The sequence below is a fragment of the Melanotaenia boesemani genome, chromosome 13 (assembly GCF_017639745.1).
Source record: "Melanotaenia boesemani isolate fMelBoe1 chromosome 13, fMelBoe1.pri, whole genome shotgun sequence".
NCBI classification, from domain to species: domain Eukaryota; kingdom Metazoa; phylum Chordata; class Actinopteri; order Atheriniformes; family Melanotaeniidae; genus Melanotaenia; species Melanotaenia boesemani.
Window position 1 is genome coordinate 16,861,148 of NC_055694.1, and position 15,937 is coordinate 16,877,084.

General features: G+C 38.8%; 1 protein-coding gene across 1 annotated transcript; it reads left to right on the forward strand.

Annotated features, from left to right (window-relative positions):
- The first annotated feature begins 4,557 nt into the window (after nt 1-4,557).
- rnd1b (Rho family GTPase 1b) lies at nt 4,558-15,481 on the forward strand. The gene is made up of 5 exons (XM_042004949.1): nt 4,558-4,816; nt 5,345-5,432; nt 11,398-11,507; nt 11,670-11,804; nt 12,498-15,481. The coding sequence occupies exons 1-5, from the start codon at nt 4,697-4,699 to the stop codon at nt 12,741-12,743; spliced, it is 699 nt and encodes a 232-aa protein (XP_041860883.1). The 5' UTR covers nt 4,558-4,696; the 3' UTR covers nt 12,744-15,481.
- The last annotated feature ends 456 nt before the right edge of the window (nt 15,482-15,937 follow it).

The following is a 15,937-nucleotide window of genomic DNA, read 5'->3' on the forward strand; positions in this document are numbered from 1 at the left end:
GACTAAATCAGTGGAGAACCAAAAACTTAAGCCCTCCATCTTACTATTAAGATCTCATTTCCCCTAAAGATGCAAACATCTCTGAGTACAGCGATTCTTCAGCATTAGTATATGGAAGGTGATGAATTATGGCAGCAGATGTCTTCACTGCTCCAGCTGCAGTACTACAGTCTGCATATCCACCAACTGTCTTTAAGTTGTCTCCATTCAATGTCCAACAGTAATGAACACAAATTAATGCATCTCAATGAGCACTGAAACTTTCACAAAAATGCAACTGCTTGTATCATGTTCAACTACGGAGTTTAGCTTATATACCACACATGTAAATAATGTAAGGTATGTGCATGACATGTTGTACTCCTGTTGCATCAGAAGGGCTTTTAGGGTCATCCTCACAAAAGCTGGTAACTCATCAGAGTAAATCAACATGGCCTACATAACCACTTTCATATATGCATTATCAACTGATAATTAACAATTATCTTTAGCTGTAAATACTGTATATGACTATTATCAACTTGCACAGAAATGCTACAAATGCTGATGGAAAAAAGAGGAGTTTTGCCACAGTAAATAATTCTTTGTCCAACACCTCAAAAAGCATGTGTTTATATATAATAACCTCCCTCTTTTGATTGATGCACTGGATCACTGTAGAGATTGCTTCCACCGATGCTCACATTCACTTCTAAAGGATCAAGATCGCGATTCATAACTAGTGAAACAGAAAAAGCACAGTTTTTTCTTTGATAAAACATTCAACCCTCATTTTGTCAGTTTCTCTTACCTTTTATTGCAAGAAATTTCTACAAAAAGTGAATTATTCTTTCAATGTCCAAAGCACAATTTTTATTATTTCTTACTGCTTTCCACTCACCTAAATTATGGATGCAATACAAAGTTGAGCATTGACTAAACACTAGCTGAGACTATCAAGGGATTTCCTCAGTTGTGATGGGGTATAATTGCACTACTATAATTTATATGTATGCTTACCGATGCAATAAAGGCACAAAGTTTATGCTGTATGCACCCTCTATTGTGAACAAGTTGGTAGGCCAAATGTTGGTGTCGACATTTCTCCTGAAATCGAGCAATTCAGCAAGACAAATGATGTCCAACACTGTCTAAGGATGATGTGTACAGGGTGCATCTTTGTCAATAGCACACATGAAAGAGGGGGTGAATAAAAATATTTAAGTAACATTACTGTGCATTGTGTAGTTATTTTTCCTAGGTAATTCATAGCACCACCAGCAGAGGGCAGAAGTGGAAAATTTTCTGTTGTGTGATGCTGTAAAATAGGCAGTGCAAATTAAATTTACACTAATTAAAAGACATTTATCATATTTTCCAATGTCCAATAAATGAAATGTATCAAATGGCGGATGTGGAGTTTAGATATAGTATACCTTTCAACCTTGGAAATATGGAACTAAAACTGTGAAATTTGAATACAAATATGTGGTTGACATTTTGATAAACTAGGTCATAGTGTGTGTTTTAAAGCCAAATTTTGTACACCGCCTTAGCAAAGATACGTGCTTTTGGTCAGTTTGGTTTAGAGTTCTCACTTTTAAAACTAAGATGAAAGAACAATACACCATATGATGATTTTATGGACACTTTTGTGGATCAGACATTGATCCAGTCCCACAAAAAATAAATAAATAAATAAATAAAACATTAGAACCTTACACGCTTAGGATCCAAGCTATAGATGTCAATTTATTTTTAATTTCTTCTGACAGTTTGGGATGAGTAAGACATAATCCATGGAAAATACAAAAAATGAGCATTGATATGAATAGAAAACTGTTTTTTTTTAAGTGCCATCATTTGGAAACTATGTGTTTATTTTATATGACCCTGCATCCTCATATGACCCTTGGAAAGTTTGGAACAAAGATGTGTTTTAGCTCTTAGTCTGACCTTGGTGAGGGTTAGTTTTTTCTCATTTAAATATTTCTTTTTTTTTATTCTTTCTCAAGACAAAGCCATAGTAACCCCACAGTTTAAACATTATCAGTATTTATGCTGTACTCTTAAAAAAAGCTGGACAGCAACCATTACTTATTACGTTTGAAAAGATATTAACTGAGTTAAAAAAGTATTGTCAGTGACTTTTAAATTTAGATAAATCCAAACAATGGAAAAAAAAAAAAAAAAAAGAATTAACAACAGAAACTATACAGGACATTTGTAGGTTTATATGAAGTGACCTGCTGCATATAATAAATTTGAGAAATGTATTATAATTCTTTGAAATGCTTTGAAATATTTTAAAAGAAAAATGAATATTCTTACCTAACAAAAATGCATGGATGTGTTCTTTAATTTTATTTTATTTTCTGCCATTCAAACATTTGATCTTGTTCTAATCCAGTTTTGATCTTATCTAATGGATTACATGGCTAATTACAAAAATAAAAAACATAGAAATTGTATTCATTAAGTCACTTTATAAATCTATAATTATCTATCTATAATCTATAATCAATGATTAACAAACATTTTCAGGAAAAAGTGAACATTTCAGGCTAAAGATTTGTGCCAAAAATCCTGGTTTACAACACCACCTGCTGACAGTTTTAATGCAGAAACATAAGGAAGTGGATCAGCCCGCATGTCTTGCCTCCAAACTCTTCTCTTTCTTGAGGCTATGTGTTGACTGCTGTCTCTCTGTCATTGTTTTTATGTTAATTACCAGTATCATGGTTTCAGGAGAAAAGCTATTTCCTGTCAGTAGTCAGCCTCCTCTTTTGCATCCTGTTACACAGTCCATATTGGAAGGTGTCACTTTATGCTGGACGATTATTCACAGCCACCTGTCTCTGTCTCAACACAGGAGCTCTGTGGTGCTTCCAGAGGCGTTTGTGCTTACACTATAGTTAGTTTAGAGGGGCTGGACAGAGTTCAGTTATTGTAACTGCTTTGATCTGACATTGCACACAGTTTCAGCATTAACTCTGTAACATAAACCTGTCTATAACAAATGAGAACATTTTTTTTTATATTGAAAATTGATCATAGTTTAAAAAAAAGCTAAATGAAACCTCACCCTTATCACCCTTATTCTTATCATTTTAGAGTTTGAGCCCATTGTCATTCCTGTCACAATCATCAGGTTGTCATTATACAAAAGACAAAATCCTTTAACCATGGCCAAAGAATTAATGGACAAAGTATTAAAAATTTACTGCAATGTAAAAGACAACTGAATAAAACCAGAGTGAATTTAAACTTTTTTTTGCTGAATTGGAGTAAATTAGGGCAAATGAAACTAGAAACTTAGAGGCATAAATATAACAATCTATTTACATTATAAAAAAAAAAAAAACACAGCGATAAATGAGAAACTACTTGCTAATTTTATATGATGGAATTGAACAGTATGCAGAGCAACAGTGTGTTGTTTGGAGACAATAACACATAATGGCCTATGAAAGGTATCAGCATGGGGGGGGGGGGGGTCCCTCTTGTGAACAAAGGGACAAAGGGAAAACTTCAAGGGCTGGGACTGACAACAATAAGTAATCAAGAAGGCCGGCAGACGGTTGGGAGAGTAGTTAATTGTTTTTTATCTTTTAATTTGCTCCTTTCAAACAGTCACACTGTTTTCATACAGTAACAGCCTTCAGGGTGTGAAAGTTGGTCTTTGAGAGCCTCTGGAGGTTTTATCAGGTTGACTGAGAGAACAGAGCCTTTTCACTTAATCCTATGGACAGCCAATAGCTGGTTATCAGTGTGGGGGGGGGGGGGGGGGTTCACACTATCCTGCCACGTGTCAATATGGTGGCATCACTAAACGCCACAGTGACACAGGTCAGTCCCCTGAGCATAAACAGGCTCGCACATGGTCTTTAACTTCTATCAGTTGTATAGGAAAATAAGAAACACTGCATTTAGGAAAATATTGGCACTGGAAAAGTCAGGCATGACTTTTTAAAACAAACTCACAGCTCAAAGATTTTTTAGTTAATGTGTAACACTTGTGTATGACTAAATACTGTTGTTTCAGTCCAGCATCAGGTCCACAATAGAATTTAAAAAGAACAACTACTGTCAAAGCAATTTTCAGAAAGTAAGATTAAACTGACTTAGAGTGCAAATTAAAGTAATTAGTCCAACGCAGATTGGTCTGTCTGCTCTGCTGTCTCCATAGTGGAATGCTATTGACCCAACCAGTCAGGTCAATAGATCAATCAGTTTGTGTTGGCAAATGGACTGCAACCTAAAATTTCACGTTAAAGCTCTTTTAAATAGAGAAGGGGTTCAGATTCATTCAAATTCAATACTTGGCACTTAAAGGGCGATACATTTTTTAAGTCAACATAAATGTCCTTAGTATGATTTTGTACTAAATTCTTGACAAGATCTTTTACTTTAATTTAATTAGCTTCCTTTGTTTCATCATCCTTGACAGAACGACTTTGAGTATTTTTGTTCTCTGAGAGCATCACAGAGTGCAGTAAAGGGATGTTAGAGAGCCTGTGGAATGGTGAGCTCCTATTGGCTGCTGCTCGTCTGTATAAAGAGCCGCAGTGGCAAATTCAATCAGATCAACTGCGGCCATCCTCCCACAGAAAGGCACGAGGAAGCTTTATCACACCGGGACGATTTTTGGGCTGCTCTCCTGCTTGTTTTTGTCTTTTTCTTTTAAATACAAAACACTGGGTCGTGCTTTTGCATCATGAAGGAAAGGAGAAACACACAACCGCTGGTGGTGAGATGTAAACTGGTTCTCGTGGGAGACGTTCAATGCGGAAAAACGGCGATGTTGCAAGTCCTGGCGAAGGATTGTTATCCAGAGGTATGTGTGCTTTAATTTGACAAAAAAAAAAAAAAAAAAAAAACTATGGAAAAATAAATGGAAATTCCAACACTCAAAGTTTGCCTGCGTGTAGTAACAATCTGGGCGTTTTAAGTTATCGTAAAATTAGGGAAAAGGCAGGAAATTAAATGATGCGTCTGCTGCGGTTTGACTGACGGTTTCAATGCGCATTTCCTAAATTTAGCTTCTTTGGGTTCATTTTATTTCACTTACTGTAATATTAGTGACTTTATAATGTTTTTATTGTATTCATAATGAAGATGCGTCATCCTCGCATTCATAATTGTTTCATTTTAGTTTTAAGCTATTTGTACTGCATATTTCCTGCAGCTGCAGTAATTTCAGAGATTGATGGAAATCCAAAATTATGCCAAATTAATGAAAATTTTAAAAACCGTTTCTCATTTACTTGTTTTGTGGGTGTTGTTCTAAACAGCTAGATAACTTTATTGTCTGTCTACTAACTGACACCCCACTAATGGCACCTTGTTGCTAATTGCTCCTCAGACCTATGTGCCCACGGTGTTTGAAAACTATACAGCCTGTTTGGAGTTGGAGGAGCAGCGAGTGGAGCTCAGTCTGTGGGACACTTCAGGTAACTGATCACCTTTATTTAAGTGGCCTTGCCATTCTGTCTCCCGCACAAATAGATGCAATAGGACAATACCCTGCTGATTTAAAGCGCATCTGTCTCAGCTGAAAGGAGAGCCAGCCTTTTGAATGTCTTCCTCTTTGTCTTGACACAATGAAACTGTCTCAGCACTGTCCATTTTGGAATAAGGAGATCACATTGTTGTAGGTGTTGTTGCATGAGTTGAAGGTTAACAGACAGGTCTGATGCTCTCCAGTTTCATCTGTTGTTAATGCAAAGTAAACAGGATGCACACTTGTTGAACTGCAGACTCTTTCAAGCTATTTTTCAAATAAACTGTGTTTTTCTGCATGGTGTGATGAAGGATTGGCAGATCTTCAGACAGTTTTGTATGTGTCAAGTGTTTTTTAGTGGAAACTTGGCAGAATGACTAATTATTCTGGTTCACTTTCTGTTAATGGCGACTTTGTGCATCATGTAAATCTACACTAAGCATGAAAAAGAGGGTCAATGTGTCATTGTAGATCTCCCAGGAGATCTGCTGTTTACTGCGTTGACCTGAATCTTGCGAGCGTGGGTCTGCAGCACCTGTTTGATTCCCCCTCATGCTCACTGCTCCACAGTCTCTCTCTCTCTCTCTCTCTCTCTCTCTCTCTCTCTCTCTCTCTTGCTCCAGTACAAAAATCCTCTTGATCCATGCTGACCCTGCTTGCATCTGCTACTTCACTGGGTCACTGTGGCAGGGAATATTGCATGTATGTTTTGCATGTCATGTGCGTCTCTATGCAACAAATCATTTATGTAACAGGCCCATTTGCATGTAACAATGCAACATTTAGTGTGTTCTTATATTTTTCCCTCCATTATTATAAATTATCAATAGGGAGAGAAAGTGTAATTCTCTCCCCAGACCAAATCCTGTTTTTAATCCCAGACTGGGGACCTTTGGTCTGGCCAGCAGGAGTGGGCCTGGTGCCCAGGGATGATGGGCACACAGAGAGAAGGCCTGTTGAGTAGGAAGGTTTTCTGGAGCAGACGGAGTGCAGAAACTGCAGTGACCTGCATTCTCCTCCATATGCTGCCCTGGGTCACCCACTCAAACAGCATGATCCAAAGGATTAAGATTGAATAGGACCGCTGGGCCGTCCCTTCTTACTGAACCAATGAGTTGTCCTTTCATTTTTTTCTTGGCTGATTTGCATAGGCCACCACTTGACACAAGAAACAATGGACGCACCCAATAACATGCATGCTGTGCAACCCAATACAAATATGCAATAGAGTACAAGTATATGATACACCACTTATGGGCCGCAGATAATTATGGATACAGCTCATACATTGTTGCATACATATTTTACGTTCCATTTAGAGGAGAACTTATGTCATAGATGACTCCTGTCCCATCAGACTGGTGATAGATAGCAGTCACAGGAGCTATTTGATGATCACAGCTGACACTTTCCACTGCTTGATGTAATTTGCTCTAATTGTGTGAAGCACTGCCGCCATGGCCCCACCACACCAAGAGGGTCTGCTCATTATCCCAGCTCCCCTTCATTGATTGGACTGACCTCACCACTGGCTCCACATGGCAGACAGCTCCTTCTTCCAGCACCACCATGGATTTACAGACTAAAATCAATCCTCCGGTTTTAATCAGCCTGATCTGATCGGACATGGAGGGAGGAGAGAGGAGAGGGAAACACTGTCCAGTGGCTGTAACTCATGAATAGTTAATAATGAATCTCATTATGGTGCTAGTGAGTAATTTATTTCAGTTCTTTCAGTTTCATTATCTTGCTGATAAAGCCTTTGAGTTGTAGACAATAATGTGTATGTAATAATGTATTGTATGATGTATAAATAAGATTGATTTGGAATTAATCCAATATCCATTTAAGCTGATAAAATAATCTGTTTAATTGGAAAAGAGCTGTATTGTTAATAGGAAATAATCATCGGGACAGAATATTAGTCATTTCTAAACACCCCTCAGCTGGTAGTAATATTGGATTTCATAAAATTAAGTCTGTTTAAAGAGCCCATATTTTGTGTATTCTAAAATAATTGTTCATTTTGTTTGTTTGTTTTCTGTTATAACAGATTTGCATACTTAAATGTTTTGAGAGAGCTTTTTTTTATCTCTAATGATATGTTGCAGCTTCTGTCTGAAACTCCTGTTTTAGCTCTTGTCTCTTTAAGGGACCTACCTGCAAGTTCCACTTTACTCTGACTGGTCAGCTGATTAGTCCAGAAGCTGGTGGACTGAGAGACGTCTCCTCAAACCAGTCACAAGAAAGACATTTTGCAACTGTGTTACATGATAATGAAGACAATGATTCAAGAAAAGATCAGACTCTGAATAGAGTATTTCAGGCAATTTAGGAGATGTGTTTTCTGTGGAAGGCGCACTGTTGTTTTTAACACAGCGCTCTAAACAGCATCATGTCACTGTACGGCTGAGACATAACTCCTCCAAACAAAATGTCGACTTCTAAAAAAAGCCGTCGACTTTGCGCGCTGTTTCGGCTAATTGATTAGTCAACTTGTTGTGTACATTCCCAATAGTTGACCTCTAACTAAAATCAGCTCCTGCAGTTTTAAGTCAGTTTTTGAGTCAGTGTGTGTTGTGAGCCTTGAAGTAGGCTGCAGGGGCTTCACAGGGCGATCATTACTCCTGGAACTCTTAGGAATCTGTGGGCCGCAGAAACACAGAGCCACCAAGAACATCTTGGAAGCTGCTGAAAAGGCTTTCCGGATGAATGGCATGATTAGCTACTTGGACACAGGTTGGGGGCTGATCACCCCCAGCCATGTCACCTGGAAGAGGGTGTCTGAAGATAAGACCTGAAGCACCCAATGACACCAGGTCTTTCACTGACAATAGGTCCAGGTTGCACCGTGAGGTATGTAATACAAATGGAAAAACGTTTCCTCCGACAATTAAAAAGGTACCTATTACAATGTTTGTGCAGGATTTTAAGTGTTAGTTGGAGAGTACTCATTGTATTCTATGAAAATCAAAGCTTTTTATGATGTTTGACTCAAGTTAAATGCCCTGAGTGCCATCAACTTTGGCAGTTTCAGAGTTAAGCTTGTTAACAGTTCAGATGTGGGGATGCTCGGGAAAAAAGAACCATCCTTTCTGCCTGCAGGGGCCTTCAGCAGAGATTCTGCCTGGCTGATGTGAAACTATGGAACAACTGTCTGATGCAATGTATTGTGTTTTTTTGGGCTGTGCTATTGAGTCTGTAGTTATCAGCTGCAACAGCACCATAGCTTCTAGTTGTGGGAGTGTTGAGGCTGCTCTCATTCCCAAATCTGTGAGTCATCCCATCACTGGATCGTTAGTCCATCTGACCCCTGCATTCTCAATGTGAGAGGAGAAACGCTAATGATGAAAACAGCCTTTGTCGCTCACTTGATTTAGCACACAAGCGCAGAAGCACGCTTACACACTCACTCATGCACACAGAGGAGAACAGATACTCCCTTCCCCCACCTGTATGCTCAACACGAGGCTCAGCGTCTCAGCCCATAAAGCCTTATAGTACTTCTGCTTTGGCCCATATTCTACCTCGGCCCTCATCTCTGGGCACCACACCATCAAGGCAGATGAAGTTGATCTCAGCCACAACAATTTTCTTGTGCTCTTTTCTTTTGCTGCCATTCCCCAGTCTGTCGGCCTCACTCCCCACGTTTCATGCCTCAGAAACTCTCCATCTGCTGTAGAGGCAGGCTATTGAGAAAAGGGAGGAGAGGAAACATTTGGGCCATGCTTATCGCTGCATGGGCATTGATCCGTCATAGTCCAAACTATGCCCGGTTTTGTTACAATAAAGAAGACAGAGGAAGATGGTGAAGGAGACTGATATCCTGTGTTGTCCGACTGCAGGGGGTGAAAGATTCATACAGGAGGATACAGGAGGGCTCTTTGTGATGTGCTGGTATATGTGTGGTACACTACTGCTTTTTCCTTTAATTTTCCTTGTCACAACATATACAGGTATTCCCTTCAAAGATAAGAACCTGCCTGGATTCTTGAGTGTCATGAAAGTGCTACGGAGGCTGCTTCTAGCACAAGATTATATTATATTATAATATGTTATGATATGTTATGTTATGTTATATTATATTATAAGTTCCCCAAAACTTGGAGGGTTAAGACATATCTATCTATCTATCTATCTATCTATATATATATACATATATATATATATCTTATGTCCTTTCATCTCCCATCTTAGCACGATAGCTTATTTGTCAGCTTTAATTGGAAAGTCTCTCGGACACCTGGTGCAGCCTTTTATTGATTGCTGCATTAAGATCAGGGGCCATTGAATGCAGAATCACACCCTGTTTCCTGGTTCTACGATAAGCCCTTGCAGGTAATTGAGACCACCGTGTAGACTCTGCTGAAAGAGACAACATACATACTGACACTCATCGTCCCAATGGTGATAATTTTGTCTGATTCTAATGTGTGCCAATTTTCACAGTCAGCAAAGTTTTGTGCAGCTTCCTTTGTCTCCCTGGTGTCACATAACTGGCAGTATAAGAAACTAATATAATTAGCATTCTAATAATAGTGATGTCTCTTGTCTTTGTAAGATAGTAAGTAATTTACTTAAATTAACACGTCTGAGTTAATTTGTTTAAGAGTAGAAGATAGTCATTTTTATTTCCAAAGCACAGCATCAGGTTTATAAAACAACAAGCGCATCCCTTTGTTCTTCAGTGTTTACTTTCTTTAGGGACATTGAGTCCTGAGGAATTTCATCACAGCTTGTGATTATTCCACTCACAATGCCTAGCAGCTGGCAAACTCAGTTTCACCCTTTGATAATGTGGAAGATCATTACGTATTCATTAAACTGTTTAACATGCCCACATACATGTTGTGTGTGCTTTTTCATATTTTTCCTTTTTCTTTTTGGATAATGTGCTGTATTCCACAATATAAATCAATTAGAATGGTTGTGTAATATCAAACGAGTGATTACACAGACTGCTTTTGTTATCTGGAGCTATAAAAGGAACACTGAATCCCTTCTGGGATTCATGCAGAGACTGAAGTAAACATGCTAATCCTATTGAGTGGGCTCCTCTTGTTTCATCTGATAACAGAATGGGCTCACCTCTGGCTGCAGCCAAATTTAGATAGTGAGTCTGTGTGTTATTAGTTGTTACGTATGCGCGTGTAAATGTGTGTCTTATTGTCTGCTAGATGTACTGAGTTTCTCCAACTCTGTTGCAGTGCAGGAGTGTCCCCAGCAGTGGGTGGGTGGGCAGTTTGTGGTGTGAAAATGATTGACTGGCAGTTAAGGCGAGCCTTTATAGAGAGGTGGGAGGAATGCCTGATGTAGATGGTGGATTCCAAGGCTGTTGCTGTGGTAACAGAGGGACTGGAGGTATTGCTCGCCGAGCATAGGATTTTTGGGGGGTGGGTGGCTTACTTAAGGATTCTGAGCATGAGTGGGAGCGTCTGCCTGCCCCAAGCTCTACCGTTCCACTTGCGTAATTCTACTGCAAGAGGAGATCAATGAGGATTTAGTGTTTGATTGTCATCTTCTCTCCCTCTGAAAGAACGATAGAGCAGGGAAAAGAGCAGCTTCAGGAACAGCAAAATGAAGCTCAGCAGGAGGAAGTGCACAAAATCCCTGCTGCTTCACCTTATTCACACCTTTTCTTCCGCTATGACCAACTACTAATCTTAAATGTATCATTGACTCAGCAAACAAACTTTTACACATTTCAGCGAAGTTAGTCCACAGTGTTGTGCTTTGTATAGTGTACCTCAGGGGATTGATAAGGTATTTTTCATTGGTTTCTATTTTTAATTTAATTTCATTTTGATTAGAAAAAACATCTTGTAATGTGATGCAAGAGACGTCTGTGCTGTTTATTTAGCAATCAACAAAAACCTGTTTCTACGTTGCTGATGATCTCTTTTCTGCCCTATAAGGTTCGCCATACTATGATAACGTGAGGCCCCTCTGCTACAGTGATTCAGATGCAGTCTTGTTATGTTTTGACATCAGCCGTCCAGACACTGTGGACAGCAGTCTCAAAAAGGTAACGACTCTTGTACTTCATAGTCAGAGTTCTTTCTTCTGTCCCATATCAATTTCTTCTAAAGAACACCTAATATAGTGGAGAACAACACATTTTATGTTTGCACATTAAATTGCGCACTATATGAAATTAGACTGACTCATTCCCCATTTGTGTTCACAGTGGAAAACTGAAATCCTGGACTTTTGCCCGAGCACACGCATCCTGCTCATTGGCTGCAAGACTGACCTCCGCACAGATGTCTGCACACTGATGGAGCTGTCCAATCAGAAACAGACTCCAATCACTTATGAGCAGGTAAAACCAAAGAATTAACATAGTCATGAACTGAAAATATGAATATAACATGAAACTAACAAGTTGTCTTGAGTTATTTTATTGCAGATCTTATTGCAGATCTTTGCTAATAAAATGGATTTGACCCATTAATTGCTTTTACTGTGACCAGGATATCATGAACCTAATCAGCATCCTGTTAATGATACAAAGTGATATTGGGTTCTGCCAATGAAGAAATGAAATGTCACCAACAGCCCTACTGAAACAATAGTGAGCAGATTAGGTCAACTTCACTCAGATTTAGCCATTTTGTGTGACTGGAAGAACAGCTTCCAAGTATGCTAAAGTAGGCTAGTATAGGAGTGTGCATATTATGTAAAAATTATTTACATTTGCATCTGACAGTGAGTCATCATGATATGAATAATATTAATTCCACTATGAAAAAAAAGAATTAATGTGATATTGGAGGAAGAAATATTATGTTAAAAGTTGCTCAAATTCATTTGGAAAATATAAACAAAACAGAAATTGACAGATATGTATTGATTAGTTTTCAAAAAGTCAATGTGCAATGCTTCTTTGTCCCATTTCCTGTTTTTTCTAAGGTCTTCACAAAGCATCAAGGCTCCACAAAGTAAAATAGTTTAAAAAGTGAGCTTTGGTGAAGGATGTTATGCACAGCATAATCGATCACCTAATTTATTACAGGGTTCTGCTATGGCCAAGCAACTGGGTGCAGAAGCTTATCTAGAGTGCTCTGCATTCACCTCAGAGAAAAGCATCCACAGTGTATTCCGCACCGCAGCGATGGCCTGCATCAACAAGCTACAGCCTCTGCCGAAGCCCAGCCCCACTCGCCGCCTCTCCAAAAGACTTCTACACCTGCCTAGCAAGTCGGATTTGCTCTCCTCCACTTTCAAGAAAGAAAAGACCAAGAGCTGCTCAGTCATGTGAGTGGAGACTTCTTGCGTTACAGTCCTCATACGCGACTCCCAGCCCCAGCCTCTTTGGTCTCGGGGAAGGGGGGGGTGGGCATGATGGTTTTATCAGGGTTTCCTGCTGAATCCTTCCCTCACCCCCCCGGAAACCAAACACCTCTCAGAGGAGGTGGACACTTCGCTGTCCACTTGCTCCGGAACCTTTTAGCGCACATCCATCTTTTTCCACTGTTTATTTTGCTTTTGAACAAAACAGAATCGATCATCCAGCTATCTCACCTGTAAACAGTATGCAACTACAATGGTGTTACATCTGTCTGATTTTACTATCTATATGCACATGTTGATTTTGTCCAATATGGAAATGTGCAACGTGTGACGTTAATCTTGTGATGTAAATGCCTCTCAGAAAACTCAATGGATATTTTTCTAATAAATCTAGCATGATACCATCAGGAATTAGTAAAATCCTGTACATCCCTCTTAGTACGGTATGTGAGGTGTGAAATAGCGTGTCACTGGTTTCCCTTCTTGATAAAAGTACAGAGATGTACGGGGAGTACAGAGCAAACCACAGAGAGAGCTATTACACAGAAGGTTTTCCTTACTATGACAGTGGTGATAAGGGCAGGGATAAGAGCTTAGACTGCTGTGCATCATCAACCTGCATTGCTTGTTGATGTGGAAATCTGTAGCTCTGAATGGCACTGCTCTGCAGGCTTTCGGTGGACTAAATGGAGGAGGCTGAAGACGCTCTGTGTATACAAAAACTGGGAAAAATGACAAAACTAAGAACTGAGGGCACCAAATCTAAATGAAGTTTAGCAAGGCTTCTGGTTGCCCTGCTGCTGTTGCTGCTGGAGACTTATTTCTGGTAATGAAACAGATACATTTTAATAAAAGGAAAAGTTGCTTTTATTGCAAGTGGCAGCACGAACACATACCGTTCAAGCTGGTGAACTGTTGAATGTTATTTATTAAGCTGTAGCTAGTTATCGAGGCCAGTTAAAGTGTTGGGAAACATATTTAAAAGCGTAAAATAACTCCTGCCTGAGTCAGACTGAGCAGTAATGAGAAAACCTGGTTAGTATTTTCAGATTCTTTGGAAAATATGTGTAGCATTGCATTGTTGACAGTTTTTCAACAGTTGCCAAATTGTATGCAGTTTTGAAACATGCCTTTCATATCATGTTCTCTAAAGTCATTGAGATTCTGCACTCCTATACACTCCTATAATACTGTACCATGCCTGTGGATTTCTTACATTTTTCATTGATCTAATGTAGCACTCCCAACATGACTCTACTCTTCCAAATTTACTCTAATTTTGTTTTGCACACTCTTGTCAACCTATTGACCGTCTATAATCAGCACTTACTGACTTACTGTAGGTTGCAATGACTAGCAAGCAAAAACAAAACAAATAAAAAAAAAAGAAGGATGCTTTTTTTGTGCTTAAATCTTTGGCTTCATGGTTATGTGCAGCATTGATTTCTACACTTCTGACCATAAAGTAATAAGGATCTAAGTGCTTGTGATGCAAGGTGACCTATGTGGCAATAAAGATGCAGCTTTGTGAATACCGTCATGCTGTAAGTGCTCCATGGACAGATGTGATAGATTGAAACCATCTCTGCTATACAAAAAGGCTGCTAATCTCTGTTTGCCTCCTCTTCTGTGTAAGTAGCCACTGGTTTGTGGAATAATCAGTGATAACACTGTACTCTGGAACAGATCAGAGTATGGGACTCAAAGGAAACACGCCTCTTTAAGCTGAAAATACCAGGCTTTTCTGCCAGTTCTACATTATCAAAATGAAGAATACTGAGGCAGTAGGATTTAATTGAAATGATTGAGTGAGTTGAAAATTAAATTAAAAGCTTTTAAAATTGGAAATATACTTCAAAACTCAATCAATTAATAATTAAGGGCTAGTATGTGAATAAAGAAAATAATGTGGGACTACAAAGAACAAGAAATCAAATTGCACAGGCTGGCCCTGTCCAAAGAAAGCTATTTTTCCATTCTTCTTTTGTGTGTGTGCGTGTATGTTTTTGTGTATTTAATGGCATGATGTGAGCTCCCATGTTATTTTGGAAAAATCTTCCTGACATGGCTATTGTGTCTTAATGGGGCTGCGGACTGCCCCTGGTAGACGGAGGAACTTAAAGTGGGGATTTGCACAAAGGCTTCCAGTTCATGGTAACCCACCAAAATTCCTCGGCATTGCCTAGCAACAGTTCCGTGCAGAAAACGCAGGCATTCGCTCTTGGGTTGCTTGTGTGGACAGATAGGTTGTGCTCACATGCAGACATCCCAACATCCAGTATTACTGCATCATTTATGCATTTATTGCTTGTAATTTAAAAAAAATAACAATAACATAAGATATATTTCTTTGGGTTATTGAGCTGATGCTAAACTCTCTAAAGATGGGTTGCACGGCAACTCAGTGACCATGTCAGTTAATATGCAGCCTTTGTGTTGTAGTCAGTGTGTGGTAAAATGGTACAGTCAAACTCCTAAGCATGTCCTATTAAACTTGTATGATTGTACATACTGTCTCTTGTTTTATAGTCACTAAGACACCTTCAAGGATGTCAATAAGAATATTGTTGCTGATGTGGATATTTATTTGGTGGCTACATTTGCCCTTTTTTAACATGAATATTTGTTAAAAATCTATTTTCAAATTTTACTTTTTCTTTTCCCTATTTTTTGTTTGTTTTGTGTTTATTGCTGTGTAAAATAAAGCTTGCCCTGTGCAGAACTAAAAAATGTTTATTCTTGTCTTTTTCCCCCCTTTTTTTAGATGTCACACATTCATTAAATTGTTTCAGTGAAAGAGAACAGATGTCTCATGTAGTCAGTCATCTTTGCAGAAAATGAGGTGCTTATCTTTTTAGTGCCTCTAATTCCTCAAACAAGCTCTGTGTCATTGCATGCATGAAAAGCTTGTTTCATTAAACAGAGAATTTTAAATCAGGATGGAGGGGGGATTAGTGTCATTTTCCATTACTTTACTCCTGATTTCAGATCATAGTCACTATTCAGGGAGTTCTAATCACAGACTTAAAACATAAATAATGTCAAATCTCTAAGTGGCATGTTTAAACAACATAATAGGTGCAATAAAGACAAGATTAATAAAAAGATCATGTTTGGATATTTACAACTTGCAAAAATTGGATGGATTAATGAAAACAAGTT